We start from the raw sequence: 15,467 nt of genomic DNA, 5'->3' as shown, positions 1-15,467 counted from the left end.
CCCCTCGGGTCGTTTTCGAGCCTCAAAACAGCCGGGATTTAGAAGAAAAATGAAGAGCTGACCTTCCACACTCGCCACAGGGGAAAAAACCCGGATCTCCGGCACTGCCGTCCCAGCACCAGAAAGGACTGGGATCGATGGAGGAGCTGCCGTCGCTGTTGCGCTCCTCTTCTTGACTCCCTGGCTTTGGATTTTCCTTGGGCATGACGCGGTGCCTCTTCTTTGTGCTGCAAAGGGCCTGTAAATCAGATGAAAAATAGCTTGAAACAGCTGCGGGCGGCAAAAGAATTAGAGTTTTTTGCGACAGAGGTACCGCGTTTTACCAGCCCAACCCCACCCAGGTGGACTCTGAAAACTAAACGGTCGAAAAAAACCACTTTAGTTCGACTGGGAGAACCAGACCTTGAAAGAAAAACTGTATTATTTCTCTATTTTAAGCAGAAAGTGCTTTCCTCCCCAAAAATCTATCCAAAACGTGGAATTCCGAAGAAACGAAGCGGCGCGGCCACCCCGTTTCTACCACCAAAAAATAACAAATATTTCTGTGAACCAAATCCGCTGTTGAGACACGGTTTTAGTCTGCATCTGCTGGGAGGAAAACCAGGAGCCATTTAATAAGGGAAGCGCGGCAGTAAAATATCCAAGGGGCACATCGACGAGGATTCTCTCCCCCAGCACACAAGCAAGCCAAAGCGTTTGAAGCAGACGTTTTGTGGATGTGCTACAGCGACAGAAGGAACCCAGCATTCCTCCCCTTCCTCCTCTCTCTCCCCTTCCACTGAATCCACCCCCAGCTCCTCATAATCCTTCTCCAGGGCAGCCATGTCCTCCCGGGCCTCTGAGAGCTCCCCCTCCTCCATGCCCTCCCCCACGTACCAGTGCACGAACACCCGCTTGGCATACATCACGTCAAAGTTGTGGTCCAGGAGGGCCCAGGCCTCGGCAATGCCCGTGGTGTTGCTCAGCACACACACAGCGCGCTGCACCTTGGCCAGGTGCCCCCCGGGCACCACCGTGGGCGGCTGGTAGTTGATGCCCACCTTGAAACCTGTGGGGCACCAGTCCACAAACTGGATGCTACGCTTGCTTTTGATGGTGGCGATGGCGGCGTTGACATCCTTGGGCACCACGTCCCCGCGGTACAGCAGGCAGCACGCCATGTACTTGCCGTGCCGCGGGTCACACTTCACCATCTGGTTGGCCGGCTCCAAGCAGGCGTTGGTGATCTCGGCCACCAACAGCTGCTCATGATAAGCCTTCTTGGCCGAGATGACGGGGGCGTAGGCAGCCAGTGGGACGTGGGTGTGAGGGTATGGCACCAGCTTGGTCTGGAACTCCGCCAGGTTGACACTGAGGGCCCCATCGAAGCGCAGGGAGGCCGTGATGGAGGACACGATCTGGCTGATGATCGTCCGAGCTAAGGGGGACAAGCTGGGGGACCCCCGCCCCACCTCTGCCCTCGGCAGCGGGGCCAGGACGGACCCTCCCCGCAGAGAGAAGGGGCCTGGCGCGGATTTCATCTCGAGCCCTCTTCCTCAGCCCAAAGCCACACAACTCCCTCTCTTTCTCAGCCCCCAAACCAGCCACGCCAGCCCCTTTGCCAGCCCCGCCAGCAGGAGTCCCGCTCTCCCTGGCAGGCCCCAAACCAGCTCCCCCCTCTGCTGCCTATGCCCCTCTGCAGCCCCCCTGGGCAACACTGAGGGAGCGCAGCCACCCCACAGCACCCCAAACCCCCCAGGACATAGGCACCCTGCGGGGAGCCGGGCCCAGCCACTGCCCTCACACCCGCCAAGGCCCCCCCTCAGGCCCCCCGTGCCCCCAGCCCCACTCAGGGCCCTCCCGCCGGAGGCTCACAGAAGCCATTCCAGCATGGGATTTTTGCTGAATACACTCAAAAATCACTAAAATCACCACCCACCTCCTTCCCTGCTGGCAAATTCGTTGTCATGGATGGTACCAAGATGTTTACCAGTAACTATTTTTGAGAAAGAAAATAATTTACAGCTTTAAAATCAGTTATGACAGGAAACTAGGACAAAACATAGAAATAACCTTGTAGTTTTCAGCCCCCCCAATCCTTCTCTCTTTGTCTCAGAAAGAAAGACCAAAAAAAAGTCAAAAATGCGCCTTTCTTACTTTAAAAACTAGGACTTGATTTCAGTTTAGTTACACCTCAGTAAATCTGTGCAAATGTGTGGAAGTTCTCTGAAACGTTGAGGCCACTCGTCGTGTTGAGTACTATTTATCCTAAATTCTAAATTCAAAGTTGCCCCTAAGTGATACAAACCGTGTTAATTTGTGACATGAAACGGGAGAAGAAAGCTTTGCACTCTATTTTGATTTCTTTCTCATTGGAAATAATGCCATGAGCCATCTTCTTGAGTATGAGCTCTGTTTCTACAGATCTGAATAAGAGAGCCCTCAACCATAATCAGTTCACAAACGGAGTTGAGACCGGGCAGCATTTCCAGCTAAGGCAGTTCCAAGCAAACAAAAGAGACGAAGAGACGTTACAGGACACCAGCAGGGAAGGGGCTTAAAAAGAGGCCTCTTTGGTTGTCCCAGTGCTGCTGGAGCGTTCCTCTTCTTTTCTTAAAACAGTCGTTTTTCTCCGTTCCTCCTCGAAAATAACTTTTAATTGCTCCTACCCTCTGAAGAGTGTGACTGCTGCAGAATTAACCACTGTGATGAGTCCCTCTCTTAGGCTGAGCCCAGCCTCAGTGTCTGGGGTCGCTCCTGCCGTGCCGTGTCTCACCTGTGCTGCGCTGCTCCCTGCGTTTACTTCTGAGGGGTTCTGGTGCTGCAGCGAAGGAAGGTGCTCTGGGGAGCCATGGAAAGCAGAAACACCGTAGGGAGGTTGGGAGCATGGGAGGAAGCAGTCTAGGTGACACCACTTTTCATAGTCCTCAGAAAGAAAGCGAGGAAGCTTTCTGTCCTGTTAAAATCTTAGCTCCTGGTTGAACCTGCTTCCTGCTTTGCTCTCCTCTGTGACCAGGTGCAACCCCATGTGCAGTATCTCTTAGCCCAAAGACAATGCTGAGTTTGGGCTCTTGCCCTGGGAATCAGAGGAAAAAGTTCTTTTCCTCCTATTTGCAAGCCACTTAGTTCTCATCTCCTGCGGTTGGTCGGTGGCGGATGGTGCAGGCGAGCGGTTGGCATGAGGCACCTCCTGTTGGTGCTGCTGCTGCTGGGTGCCGTGTGGGCGGACGACAAGGAGGAGGAGGAGGAGGACGTGGGCACAGTGGTGGGCATCGACCTGGGCACCATCTACTCCTGCCTGTGTGGGCATCTTCAAGAATGGCCGGCTGGAAATCATCTCCAACGACCAGGGGAACCGTATCACGCCGTCCTATCCTACGTGGCATTCACGCCCGATGGGGAGCACTTGATCGGGGACGCCACCAAGAACCAGCTTACATCCAAACCCGAGAACACTGTGTTTGATGCCAAGCGGCTCATCGGCCGCACCTGGAATGGCCCTTCCGTGCAGCAGGACATTGAGTACCTGCCATTCAAGGCTGTTGAGCAGAAAGCCAAGCCCCATATTGAAGTCGATGTTGGAGGTGGACAGACAAAAATCTTTGCTCTTGAAGAAATTTCTGCTATGGTCCTGACAAAGATGAAGGAAACTGCAGAGGCTTACCTGGGGAAGAAAGTTACCCATGCTGTTGTTACTGTGCCAGCCCACTTCAATGATGCTCAGCGTCAGGCTACAAAGGATGCTGGTACCTTTGCTGGGCTGAATGTGATGAGAATCATCAATGAGCCAACGGCTGCTGCCATTGCTTATGGACTGGACAAGAGCGAGGTCGAGAAGAACATCCTGGGTTTGACCTGGGTGGTGGAACACTCACCCTCCTCACCATTGACAATGGAGTCTTTGAAGTTGTGGCTACTAATTGTGGATGCCGAAGGACCTGCGGACGCGGCACCCGGAACGAGCCCTGGAGTTCTCATCGCTCTCACTGGCGGCAAACCGTGGGATAAGTAAACAAGCCCTAGCTACACAGCACCTGGGCCATGATAAGAGGAAGAAAAGGAGAGAGCGCTGAAGGCCAGCCGGGTTGCTAAAGATGACTAGCTTGTCTTGGTTTACACCATGTATGGTATGTGGTATGTGTACGATGTGCTGTGTAATCACATGATAAGGATGTAGCAGTGGGAAATTGCTAGCTCTGTTGCAGAGGGTATTTAAGGAGGCTGCTGCCTAAAATAAAGCGATTTCGTTTGTGCACCGAACGGAGTCCATGCCTAATTGCCACAAATGGTGCCCCGTGTGAGACGGAGCGATTAACGAGGTTTGACCAGTGGCGAGCCCCACAGAACTTAAGTGCTGCTGAAAGGAAGCAGGAGCCGGCTTCAATCACCTCGTCAAGAGAGGTGAGCTGTGGGGAGCTATGGGGAGTAACAAATCTTCAGAAGAAAAATCGGGACTAGGGCTAATGGAGGGACTCTTGCGGAAACATCACGTATATACGAGCCTCCAGACCTTAAAAAAGATACTGAAATGGGTCTCTGTTAATTGCGATGGTGTCAGTGCAATCGCTATTTTTAGTATAAAAATGTGGGACGCAGGAGGGGTTAAACTTTGGGCCAGAGCCACGAAGGTGGACAAGGTTGCCCCAGGTAGATAGACCAGGGTGGGCCGTAGAACCGATGGAAGTCCTGAAATATTGGTGGAGTTTTCACCAGCCGACACGCTTACGCTCTCGGGAACGGCTCGCCCGTGCAGGGCGTATGGCTGGCTGTTCGTTGTTTGTCTATAAGATCATGGTTGATCAGGAGAAGGAGCTGAGCCAAAATCTATAGGATGCTCTGTAGGAAAATGAGGAACTTTAGGGTGAGCTCTTGTTGCAAAGGCAAACTTTTATGTCAGTCGTAAGTGATGAAAAAAAAAAAAGAAAGAAAAAACAAAAAAAAAGAAAAAAGAAAACAAAAGAAAAAAAAAGAAAAACGAGAAAAAAAAGAAAAAAAAAGAAAAAAAAGAAAAAAAGAAAAAGAGAAACCCAAACAGGAACAATTAGACGGGGAATGTGCCACATTAGCACAAAAGTATGCCATACGCGCTACGAGAAAGCAGCAGAAAAAGAGAAATAGGACACCTGATTCAAAGCAGTACCATAGAGATATGTTTTTGTTTTTTTCCTATATGTTATTGCATGCCCTGGTAAATTACTCTGTGTTATACCCTGCGAGACTAAATGGACCCCAGCACCCCTCTGCACAATACCCTGCGGCTCCAGGATAGCCCAATTGCTGTATTTTGGTGCCTGTCCCCCGAAAGTTGTTCAAACACAAAGGAGGAACCGAGGCTTTGGCTCAGCCAGGAACCCACAGATACTACGGACGCAATCCGTCAGTGCTGGCCGACCATTGATGCAGTGCACATTAACGATGCAAGGAAAGATCCTGTTTGCATGAGCGGTATTCCGGACACCGGAGCGGATGTCAGAGTCATCTCTAAAGACAGATGGCCTGTGAACTGGCCGTTAGTACAAATGGGGAAGGCATTAATGGGCATTGGCGGGAATGCTTTGCCTTTACAGAGCAAACACATAATTCAGACCCAGGGGCCCGAAAATCGTGTTGCCTCAGTCCGTCCTTTTGTGTTAACTACGCCAATTACTTTATGGGGCTGAGACCGTATGAGCCAATGGGGAATACAGATTGGGTCACATTTGTCTCAGGGGCCACTGAGGTGCAAGCCACCTTAAACTTAACCTGGAAATCTAATAACCCTGTTTGGGTGGAACAGTGGCCCTTGTCACGCGAAAAGTTGCGCCACCTTCATCAGCTAGTTGAAGAACAGCTCCGAGAAGGCCATATAGTCCCAACGACCAGTCCACGGAATTCGCCTGTGGAATTCGCCAGGTCTGTTACCCTGAAATTTTGATTTTCACCTTACTAATGTACTGGGAATGTTGTGATCTGCGTGAGCATTTAGATAAAGCCTATAATTGCAGAAGTGAAGCTGTGGAGGCATTCTTTCAGAGCCTCAAGGAAGCTGTTCACGGTAGAAACCAGAACACGTAAAAGTCACAGCAGAAGAAGCCTGCACATAATAACCTTACAGCCTGTGAAAGCCAAGGAGTGCCATTACAAGTAAAATACCAGGATTTTTTACTCCAGAGAACAAGATTGCTGTGCGCTTTGAAAAACCAAACCAAACCAAACCAAACAGCTTGCTTCAGCGGAACCTAGGGTTTTTTGCAATAGAGGGGATCAAGTATTAACTGAAGTATTCCACGTAATGGTTACGAGAATGTACATGCTGCAAGACTGAACTCCTATTAGCAGCAATATCCTGCCAGTACTATTCATGCTGACTAGTACTCTACTTCTTGAGTAAATCAGCAATTTTTATGAATAGCCCGAAAGGTAAATACAAGACAAACTCTGTTCTGCACTCCTTCGGAGCAAAGATGGAAGGTGGCAGCTGAATGATAACACACTTTAAATGATGATGACAAAAGAACTTCTGTTGAAGGATAACGCTATCTGTATCAGGAAGATGGAACACGACCCATTCAGTACAGATTAGACAGTGATGGCCAATACCTGAGCGTGACTGAATCTCCTCAGGATAAGGCAGTTGGAACTTCAAAAAACAAATGAAGTCTCCCCAGTTCTGAGGCTTTGTGGGTACTTCTTTTACTCCTGATATAATGCAGAACAACCTCAAGAACACTCCAGTTAAAGATTAAGAACACCTACAGCACTCTGGGCAATTAATTACATAGAGGAAGAAACACCTCTGCCAGGCCCTTTTTCCTCCTGCCTGTTATCTGTGATTCATTACGGAGAAGGGCTTAGGACGGCTTCTCAGAGCTGCCCACTGCTACACAGCTCCTTGAGAAAAGGAGAACTAACCCCCCCAACACGCTCAACAGGGTGAGGCAGCGGTAGCTAACAATCTGCCCACAATACTTTTAATAGTGTCTATTGAAATGAGCGTAAGGCGGCAGTTAAATACAGTTCTTTTACAAAGTACCAAGCTTGCAGGAGGTACAACGTGCAGCCCCAGGAAATACAAAGCTCTTAAAGCAACGGCAATGTTCCTAATGTAACCCTACAAGTCGACCTCTGTGCAGTATGAAAATAAGAGAACTTGGAGAAAAATACATAGCCAGGGCGCACCGGAAAACAAGATGTTGCATTGTTATTAAGGTGTGTTCTGCTGCTTGGTCTGCACTGAACACACAAGCAACTGCCCTCAGTGTCATGTGAAACTCTGTTTTTAAAGATCTAATGAACCAAGAAAGACAGTAATTCCACTGGGCAAAAAGAGAGTTTTGCAAAATCTGACCGTGAAAACTTTTCAAATGTTTCCATTTTCCAGCTGTTCACTGACAAAAGACGTGAGGCCTGCCACTCAGCCAAAACTTGCAAAGAATAGGCAAAAAAATGAAATAAAATACAGCACATATAGAGAAAAGATATCTTAAAAAACTGCTGGAAAGTTCACCTACCCATTTTAAAAGTGAATCATCTTCCAAAGTATTGTGATTGGATAAATTACGGTAAGAGTTAGTATGATGGTCCAGTATGTCTATATTCTTAGTATTATTACGCTAAGAATTCGTGTAATGGTCCAGTAACATTACATTAATATTTTGGGCTTAAAATAGTCAAACTGAAATATTTGACTTATAAAAAAGGTGGAATAAAATTGAAGTTCTTTCACTGTCCTCCACTCAAAGAAAACAGCAGCAAGTGAGTATACGGACCTGTATTCTATTCCTTTCAGATCATGTAAACATGTCACACCTTCAACTCGCCTATTATGTTAAGTACTGACTACCACCAGAAAATGTGAGCAGGATTACTCTAAACTTGTGTCTTACCAATAAAGGGGACATCAATTTCGAATCTATACATAGAGGAGTATATGAACAACTACATGAAGAAAACAACCCAAACAGATTTAGTCTTTAATGGAAGAAAAACCTCCAACCCAACCAAGCCCGAGAAAAAATATCTGCCTACTGAAGAAAATAGTCGCTAGAATCAGTGACACATGTCACCTTCCCAATCACGTAACATTTTTGACTACAACCACATCAAATCCTATTGACTCAAGATTGGGTTAGGTGTATCACACCATCTTACCTGCAGTCCATCTTGGTATTGAACAGCTGCCTGCAGAGCTTCAACAAGCTTATCTGCCCGTTCTTTCCGTGTTTTGCTTAAGGCATCCCAGGCAGAATTCAGCTGCAAATAGGTGAAATTTACTCCAGTGGACAAAAGAATGTTACTGCTGTATAATGTGCGTTCGCTAATTATTCACTCATCAATAACACCAATAAACTAAGCATGAATAGTTCATATTAATTCCATGTTAAAACTCTTGTTCTCCTTATCACTGCATAGTTACTTTCCTTCAGAACACACTCGACGTTCTGGATGACAAAAGCTGTAAAATTCAATACTGATTATTGAATAGTTTTCTTAACCTACGGATTACAGTCAATATGGGAAATAGTATTATTAAATCATTTGGAACTGCATCCTTATCAAAAAGGTAGCTTAAAAGAAACATACACTGCTGAACACTGGAGAAATTGTCAGTACTCTGTAGTCATCCAAGCAGGATTGTCTCAGTCAAGATGTTGCACTTGGCATAAACCAGACACGTTTCAAATTTATTCTAGCACCCCTATTGCAAAAAAGAAGCCATCTGTTACATTAATCAGTGACTCTTTCACAAAAAACCTTTCTGTCTTTTACAGAACTTTTAACCCATAAATCGATAAAATAAAATTCTCTATACATTCTAAACTAATACGAGCCAAGATCCATTTACTTGAAAAGCAAACCTTATGTTATCATAAAAGCTTCAGGGGTATCTTACATTTGCCACAAAAAGTTTATTTTCAAAATTTGTTGGGGGCAGGGAGGGGATGGGATATTTCCCATACCTCATCTATACTCTTGTTGACAACAGGTTTGTCAGGCTCTCCACAAGCAGCTCTAAGCTCAGAGCCAAGGCTCAGAACTGTTGCTAGTTCCTCTTGTAGTCCATCAGTTTCTTCTTTAGCAGCCTACAAAGAGAAAAAAATTCAATGCCGCTCACACTAACTTTAATAATCTATGTACAGCTTGTTTTCAAGAGAGGACATGGCAGGATTCGGCCTGTGGTTTCTTTAAAGTCCCTTGGACTCACAATCTGACGCTTCAAACACAATCATCCTTTTGCAGGGTCAGAGTGAAATCAACTGACATCAGTCTAAATTATAACAATGGCTTATGATGTCATTTTGCATGAGATGAAAAAAAAAACCAGGAAGTTTTCAATTAGATTTCTTTAATCAGAGTGATTTCTTTTTCAGAGGTTGTCAGTCAACCCTCAAATCTTTAACTATCAGCATGAATAATTACAGGCTTAGAGCATAATACATAGCGCAGGATACATGCGTACACCTTTCATTTAGATGTTCCCTATTACTCAGGGAATCTAAAGTACGTATAACTTTTAAAAGTCTCAGTGACGTGCTTATTATATACACGTTTATAAGCAGATATGCAAATATAAGGACAGGCACATGTTGCATGCTCATTGCAATTCAGAACTGGTACACGTTATTTACCACAGACTCTTGAGATATCACTAGAGTAAATTTCTACACAATTATCCCTCTTGGTTTCTAAAAAAATAGCCTCCTGTGGTATTTCATAGTAATTCTGTCTTTTCTCCGCATACTGTAAATAAAATAAGTCAACAAAATACTTTCTACTGACCTCAGCATCTTCTTGCTCTTGCGTGACTACAGACGGGTCAACTCCAGGTCCCTCCAGTTCTCCAATGAGCTCCTGAGTATCTTTAATAGTAGCTGCAAGAGCCACGTGACTACACCATAACTTCGCGGCTAGTTTCATTACATCCAACAATTTGGCCTCCCTCTCCTCAGTCAAGCTCCAGACGTCTTCCCAAATGAGGACCATTTGGTCTAGTTTATCTTGAACAGCTAAACAACAGAGGAACTAGATTACTACCTTGGCAAACGATTCTTGGCCATAAATCTCTCTACAGTTCTACAGCAGAAACATATGGGTATCTTTTAAAATTTAGACTGTAAAATTGTTTCCTTACAGCACTCCTTATAATCTTAAGTGGAAACAGCCACCATAACCCTAAAAAATAAAACAACGGTCATATCCACGATGAATTATTTTAAACAAATACTTTGCTTTTATACATCTTCTCCAGCTTCTCCAGGAGAACACAATCCCCGGATCAGTGGTCATCAGAAATGAAGATTTTTATATGCTGCAGCTTGCTGCATTTCCACTACATGAAACTTTCCTCCCTCTATTACCTTTAGCAGATATATCCTTATCGACTCCTTCTGAGCGAGCAATCATTTCCTTCCCTCTCTGTTTAAGCGTCTCATACACCAGCTGAAGTTTTTCCAGATCCACTGACACGTTCTTATTTTCACTGATTTGCTCTTTAATCTTCTCAACCTCTGCTGAGATTGAAGGTGGCTGCCTCAGACGTTCAACTATGCCCTTCAGACTCTCAAGAGTTGGATCTGTCTTGTCATGAAACTGGTAGGGTGGTAAAGGACAGAAAAAAGTGGCAGAGAAATTAGGAAAAAAAAAACCAACTGAAAAATGGCATTTGAAATTCTCTTGGAAAAAGCTACTTTAAAATTAACATATTTAACATCTCTAGCCAACATATGTATGTGCCACTTGCAATACTGCCCTTCGTGGTTGTTCCCCTCTTTCAATATCTAAATTACAAAAATGACCTTGCAAAATGGTACTTCCTCTCAGATGGAAGAATTTTACTATGAAGTCTGGTTTCGGTCCTGAGACATTCCATCTGAAGATGGAGAGCCATGACTCATCGGCTCTTTCATGAGCCATTTCATCATTTTAGCAAGCTGTTTACCTGAGTAGTATATGCATACTTTTTCATATCAGGACCAATATACTGGCATATAACCACTGGTTAAGATTCGATATGTAGGGTCATTCAAAAAGATGTTTGTTAGTGCCCAGGCGATGCTTGTTACTGCAGTAAAGGAACGTTACTTTCTGCAACTAAAAGCACACAACAGCATGTGTTATGTTGACCCACAGTTGACTGAGCCCAGGGAGGTGTCCAGAAACTCAATTACAGCTCTGTAACATGATTCCATAGGTTAACATGTAACATGGCTCCATAGGTTATGTGGTGCCTTTGATGCGGAGTGCAACTTAAAATAATTTAAAACCTGAAGAGTTAAATAATTCTTCTTCCAGGACTGTCTAGACAAACACTGACGTAAACCATCATAGTGCAGAGCCCTAATAATATATATTTATGTATCTTGATAAAAAGAAAGATTATATAAAATTACATTCCGGGCGTTACAATGTTTTGCTTTGCCATCTGCATATACCTTAATGTACAGAAAATGAACCTTAATGTATTGCGTAAATAATTAAGCATTTTCTCAACATCTCATTATACTCTACCTGTTACCAAAGAATGCATTTTTATTCTTGCTTTCTGTACTTAGCCAGTACAACATGTTAATGTCTACCGCATACAAAGCAGGGACTCCAATGCTAAGTAAATATCTTGATTTTCAAATGTGCAGCTCCATGCATCTTTCAGAGGTGTGAATAAGGAAGGTGTTTAGAATGACTAAAGTAAAACATAATGTCTATAACAAGTTCAAAAGCAGGATAATATGTCACTTCTCTTCCTTAGCTTCTTAAACTCAGTCCGTAGGGGCTAGGAATATGACATGAAGTACAATGACCTACGACAAAAATGATTTAGAATGTCGACTTGATGAGAACTTTAAGGTGTATTTCTTTAGTTAGTATTTTGGACCTGAGCAGAATATAGCACTTAATTTCCAGTGAACACAGAAAAGGGGGAGCTTCCTATCAAAGGAGCGGTATAGAACAAACCATTTTTATTCCGGTTTTTGTATGGGTTCATGTACAGTTTTACTGAGCTCTTTTCTGAATTTGGGGTTGAGTAAAAGAATTTCAGCTTGGGTTTAATGACAGTTAACTCAATATTTAAAAGTCTCCAAAACGTGATACCTAACAATCCTCTGCCGAGGTTCACTGCATAGGCTGATGAATCTAAGATGGGCAGCTTTTATGGACGTGATCTGAATTTTATGCTCACGACAACATTTTGTGAGGTCTAATTTTGCTCGCAATACTTTTACATAACAGCTTAAGCACACGTTACGTTAAGTTCTTGTGGGTCTGCAACGAAGACCAAATGCTGGTACCGCTGCCAAACTACCCTCTAGTTCCGTTGGTAACGGACTGTAACTAAAGCTGCCAAGTTCGAGACACGACTGTATTCAAGTTAACTGATCAACAGTGACATCCATATACAAAGGAAGCATCAGCTAGTAACGGACCAGCAAGAGAAAAAAGAATAAAGTGAAAATAAAATCTCACACTTTTAGACCAAATGTTCCTTTTTTTTTACTTCAAAATTAAGAAGCAATACCATTTTTCAACTGCAGCAGTCTTAATACTAATATATCAAATTATAACCCCTCAAGAAATAGAAAAATCAAGGCCATAAGCAGTGATACGAACATTCACAGGCCTTTAGGTTGAAAAATACAGAGAAAACAGAAATTTAGTCTTGATACAGACATGTAAGATGACAATGTCTGCGTATCTTTCCATTTGAATGAACCCAATTATACTTTAAACTTAAATTGATACCTGGGTACACTGAGAAATGGCTTCATCCAGTGCCAGTGCGCGCTTTTTGACTTCTTCCTTAATTTTACTCTAAAGGGTGTCAGCTGCCACATATTCCTCTTGGATAGAAAAACCTTCCCCTGGGCTCAGCTCCCGCAACTGAGGCCCAGTTTTGTTCATCTTATCTATAGGAGGCTTGTGCTCAGCCATCAGCCCACGCAGTTGCTATAACAAACAAAACAACTTCTCAGTTTCTTATGCTTGCACCACCACATTACAGCTGTCCACACTTCTAACACAACCAGCTGGCGAGAAATTCCAAACAAATTCCCTTCATCCTAATGTCAAGCGCAAATAATATTGAACAAAGGTAGTGATTGCTCTGCCAGTGATGGCTCCCATTCCAACAGAGAGCTATCCAGGCTTTAAACACCACAATTAGAGACGCACTGGAAAGGTCCAGGCAATACTCTCGTAGGACAGATGATTGGTTACAGGCAAAATATAAGATGCTAACTATGCATATGATCTTGGCAACAGACACTCCCCATACCTAGTACCTATAATGACAGAAATGTCAACAATATTCCAGGCATGTGCATAACACCACTGCATATATACTTTTCGTGTTGGTATTTGTCACTTGCCTCAAACCCTTCCATTGAAGAACATCACAGAAAGAGGTACCGGCATTGCAAGAATATGAATTCAAATTATCCTTGCTTTAAGAAGAGGGAAGTAGCACAAGGAAGAGTCAAAGAAATCAGTGAAAAGGAGAAACGGACAAGGAAGACCGATTGGGAGAGACTATCAACCTAGTTTAGCAGTCTCCTCTCTGGCCACAAGACCCCTCTGTCTTCACAACAGCGCTATTTCTTAATTGACACAAAGTTTAGCAAGTAATTAATAAGTAAATTAAATTTTATCTCAGCTGTCTACTCCCTCTCATCATCCACCCCCTAAGTAAGTCAAAACTGTGCATAAAACTTGTGGAAGTGAAAGGTCACAAGGTGTCTTCCAACTTGCCAAAGGATTTGGGTTTTGTTTACTTGCACCCGTAGATCTGACAAAAGGGAAAGGTTTTTTGCAGGAGTAGCCCGATCCTTCCCTCCACTTTTATTTATTTTCTCAGCTCGTTCCTCCCTTTTCAGGAAAATCCCACTCTCTTGTCAGGCACTGTCCCTCCTGGTGCTGTGAACTCCATGCATTTCTACCCTATAGCCCCTGCGCAGGAACATGAGAGGCACATGCTCTGTTCCGCTCAGCTCAGACTTTGTTTAAGTTAATGAAGGCACAGAAAAGGGCCTGTATCAGTCTCGGTGTAAATACATCCTCTTGTCTTCAACTAAGCTTCTTCCCTTAAAAAGACATCCTGATACTGGCTTGCTTACTTGCTCCTCCCCAGAGAAGGAGAGGTTGAGAAGATTGAAAAGACAGTGACCATGACTCTCAGCAGCCCTCTGAGGGCAAAACAGCAATGAAAACACAAATCCCCCTGACTCTAGCTCTTACCCAGAATGTAACTCCTTGTGTACCTTGTAGCAGGGAAAATAATGCTGGTTAGCGGAGAAGAGGCAAAGGTGAAACTAAGGGCAGCCTGAAATTTTTTAGAAAATAATTTTGTGTGGTTTATTTCTGTGCACAAATAGATGATTTGACACAAGGCCCACAAGAGTGCACATTTCTGGGTCCAAACCTTACGCTAGTGCTCTGCCCACGGCTTAGTTCAAACCAAACTGACTGCGTGCTACTCACACAGAACCGACTCTATGAATTCCATGACTTGGAATAAAGACAGTCATCAGTAAATACATCAGAACAGAAAGGTAAGTAAATACAGAAAACGGTTTTCAATTCACATTCAGAACCTTTTTTTTTTTTGAATACAACAATAAATGACTTGATCTTCTCCACGATCTACTATTGGGTAAACAATTCCAGTAAACAAGTATTCCAGATCAGATTACGTGTTAAAATTGCCTGACATTAATCTTCTACTTAACAATCAAATCCCAGCTAATGGCATAGCCCAGGGAAAATGCAAAAATAGAAGCTCATCTGAAGGGCCTCTCATGCAAGCAGAATGACTGGGGGGACAATCCTGGAAGTAAAGCAAGCATGATTTGGTTCACAGTGACTAAACAAGATAGTTTGTCAAGCTCATGTTATATAGCTAGTCTTAACAGAGCCTGTTTGTTCATTGTGGACATAACAGGAAGACAAATGAGTGAACCCACTGTTTACCAGTACATAGTAGTGGCATATCTTCATTAACTGGTCCCAGAGTAAACAAAAAAAAACAGAGTAAAACTTTGAAGCCGGGGTTCATCCTATCTAACTGGAGTCGCTTAATTGAGGCGGCTAAAAAAACCCCAATCCTAGTTACTCTATGCTCAGCAGGGAGAGAGAGGTCTGTCCAGTAGCCATATGGGTTTGACCTCACTGCACAGTGCGAGCTGCACACTCAGCCTGGGGCCTCTGTGCAGAGGAGAGAGAGAGAAACCAAGAGGCCCAGGGAGCAGGAAAGAAGGGTGACGGGGAAAGTAGAGGGAGAGGAAGGATGACAGAGAGAGAGAGGGGCTTGGAGAAAAGAGAAAGGGCGGACAGGGAGCAGAGCACAGCAAGAGAGAGGAAGGGAGGTACAGGGAGGCGAAAAACAGGACCCAGAGGGAAAGGGGAAGGGCAGGGAGGAACAGGGAGGCAGAAGAGGGCTGACAGGAACCCAAGGGCCCAGGACTCACCGCAGCTCCCGGCTCTGCAGATCTGTCCTGTCGGCCTGTGCCAGCCTCCCC

The 15,467-nt window shown here is 44.5% G+C and overlaps 2 protein-coding genes and 2 pseudogenes across 2 annotated transcripts; 2 read left to right on the top strand and 2 right to left on the bottom strand.

Annotated features, from left to right (window-relative positions):
* LOC141736960 (endoplasmic reticulum chaperone BiP pseudogene) overlaps positions 1-9,843 on the top strand; it is a 26,924-nt pseudogene extending 17,081 nt beyond the window's left edge.
* LOC141736967 (endoplasmic reticulum chaperone BiP pseudogene) overlaps positions 1-15,467 on the top strand; it is a 110,968-nt pseudogene that overhangs the window by 41,094 nt on the left and 54,407 nt on the right.
* LOC141736954 (tubulin alpha chain-like) lies at positions 610-1,540 on the bottom strand. Its single transcript, XM_074571627.1, has one exon. It carries the CDS (start codon positions 1,518-1,520, stop codon positions 612-614), a length of 909 nt encoding a protein of 302 aa, XP_074427728.1. The 5' UTR covers positions 1,521-1,540; the 3' UTR covers positions 610-611.
* Positions 4,170-15,467, bottom strand: LOC141736948 (microtubule-actin cross-linking factor 1, isoforms 6/7-like). Its single transcript, XM_074571621.1, has 6 exons — positions 15,417-15,467; positions 10,317-10,548; positions 9,739-9,965; positions 8,919-9,041; positions 8,110-8,211; positions 4,170-4,385 (listed from the first exon to the last, which is right to left on the bottom strand). The coding sequence occupies exons 2-6, from the start codon at positions 10,360-10,362 to the stop codon at positions 4,170-4,172; spliced, it is 714 nt and encodes a 237-aa protein (XP_074427722.1). The 5' UTR covers positions 10,363-10,548; positions 15,417-15,467.

Source organism: Larus michahellis, unplaced genomic scaffold (assembly GCF_964199755.1).
Source record: "Larus michahellis unplaced genomic scaffold, bLarMic1.1 SCAFFOLD_78, whole genome shotgun sequence".
NCBI classification, from domain to species: Eukaryota; Metazoa; Chordata; class Aves; order Charadriiformes; family Laridae; genus Larus; species Larus michahellis.
The sequence above is the reverse complement of the archived record's forward strand: the minus strand, read 5'-3'. Positions and strand labels throughout refer to the sequence as shown.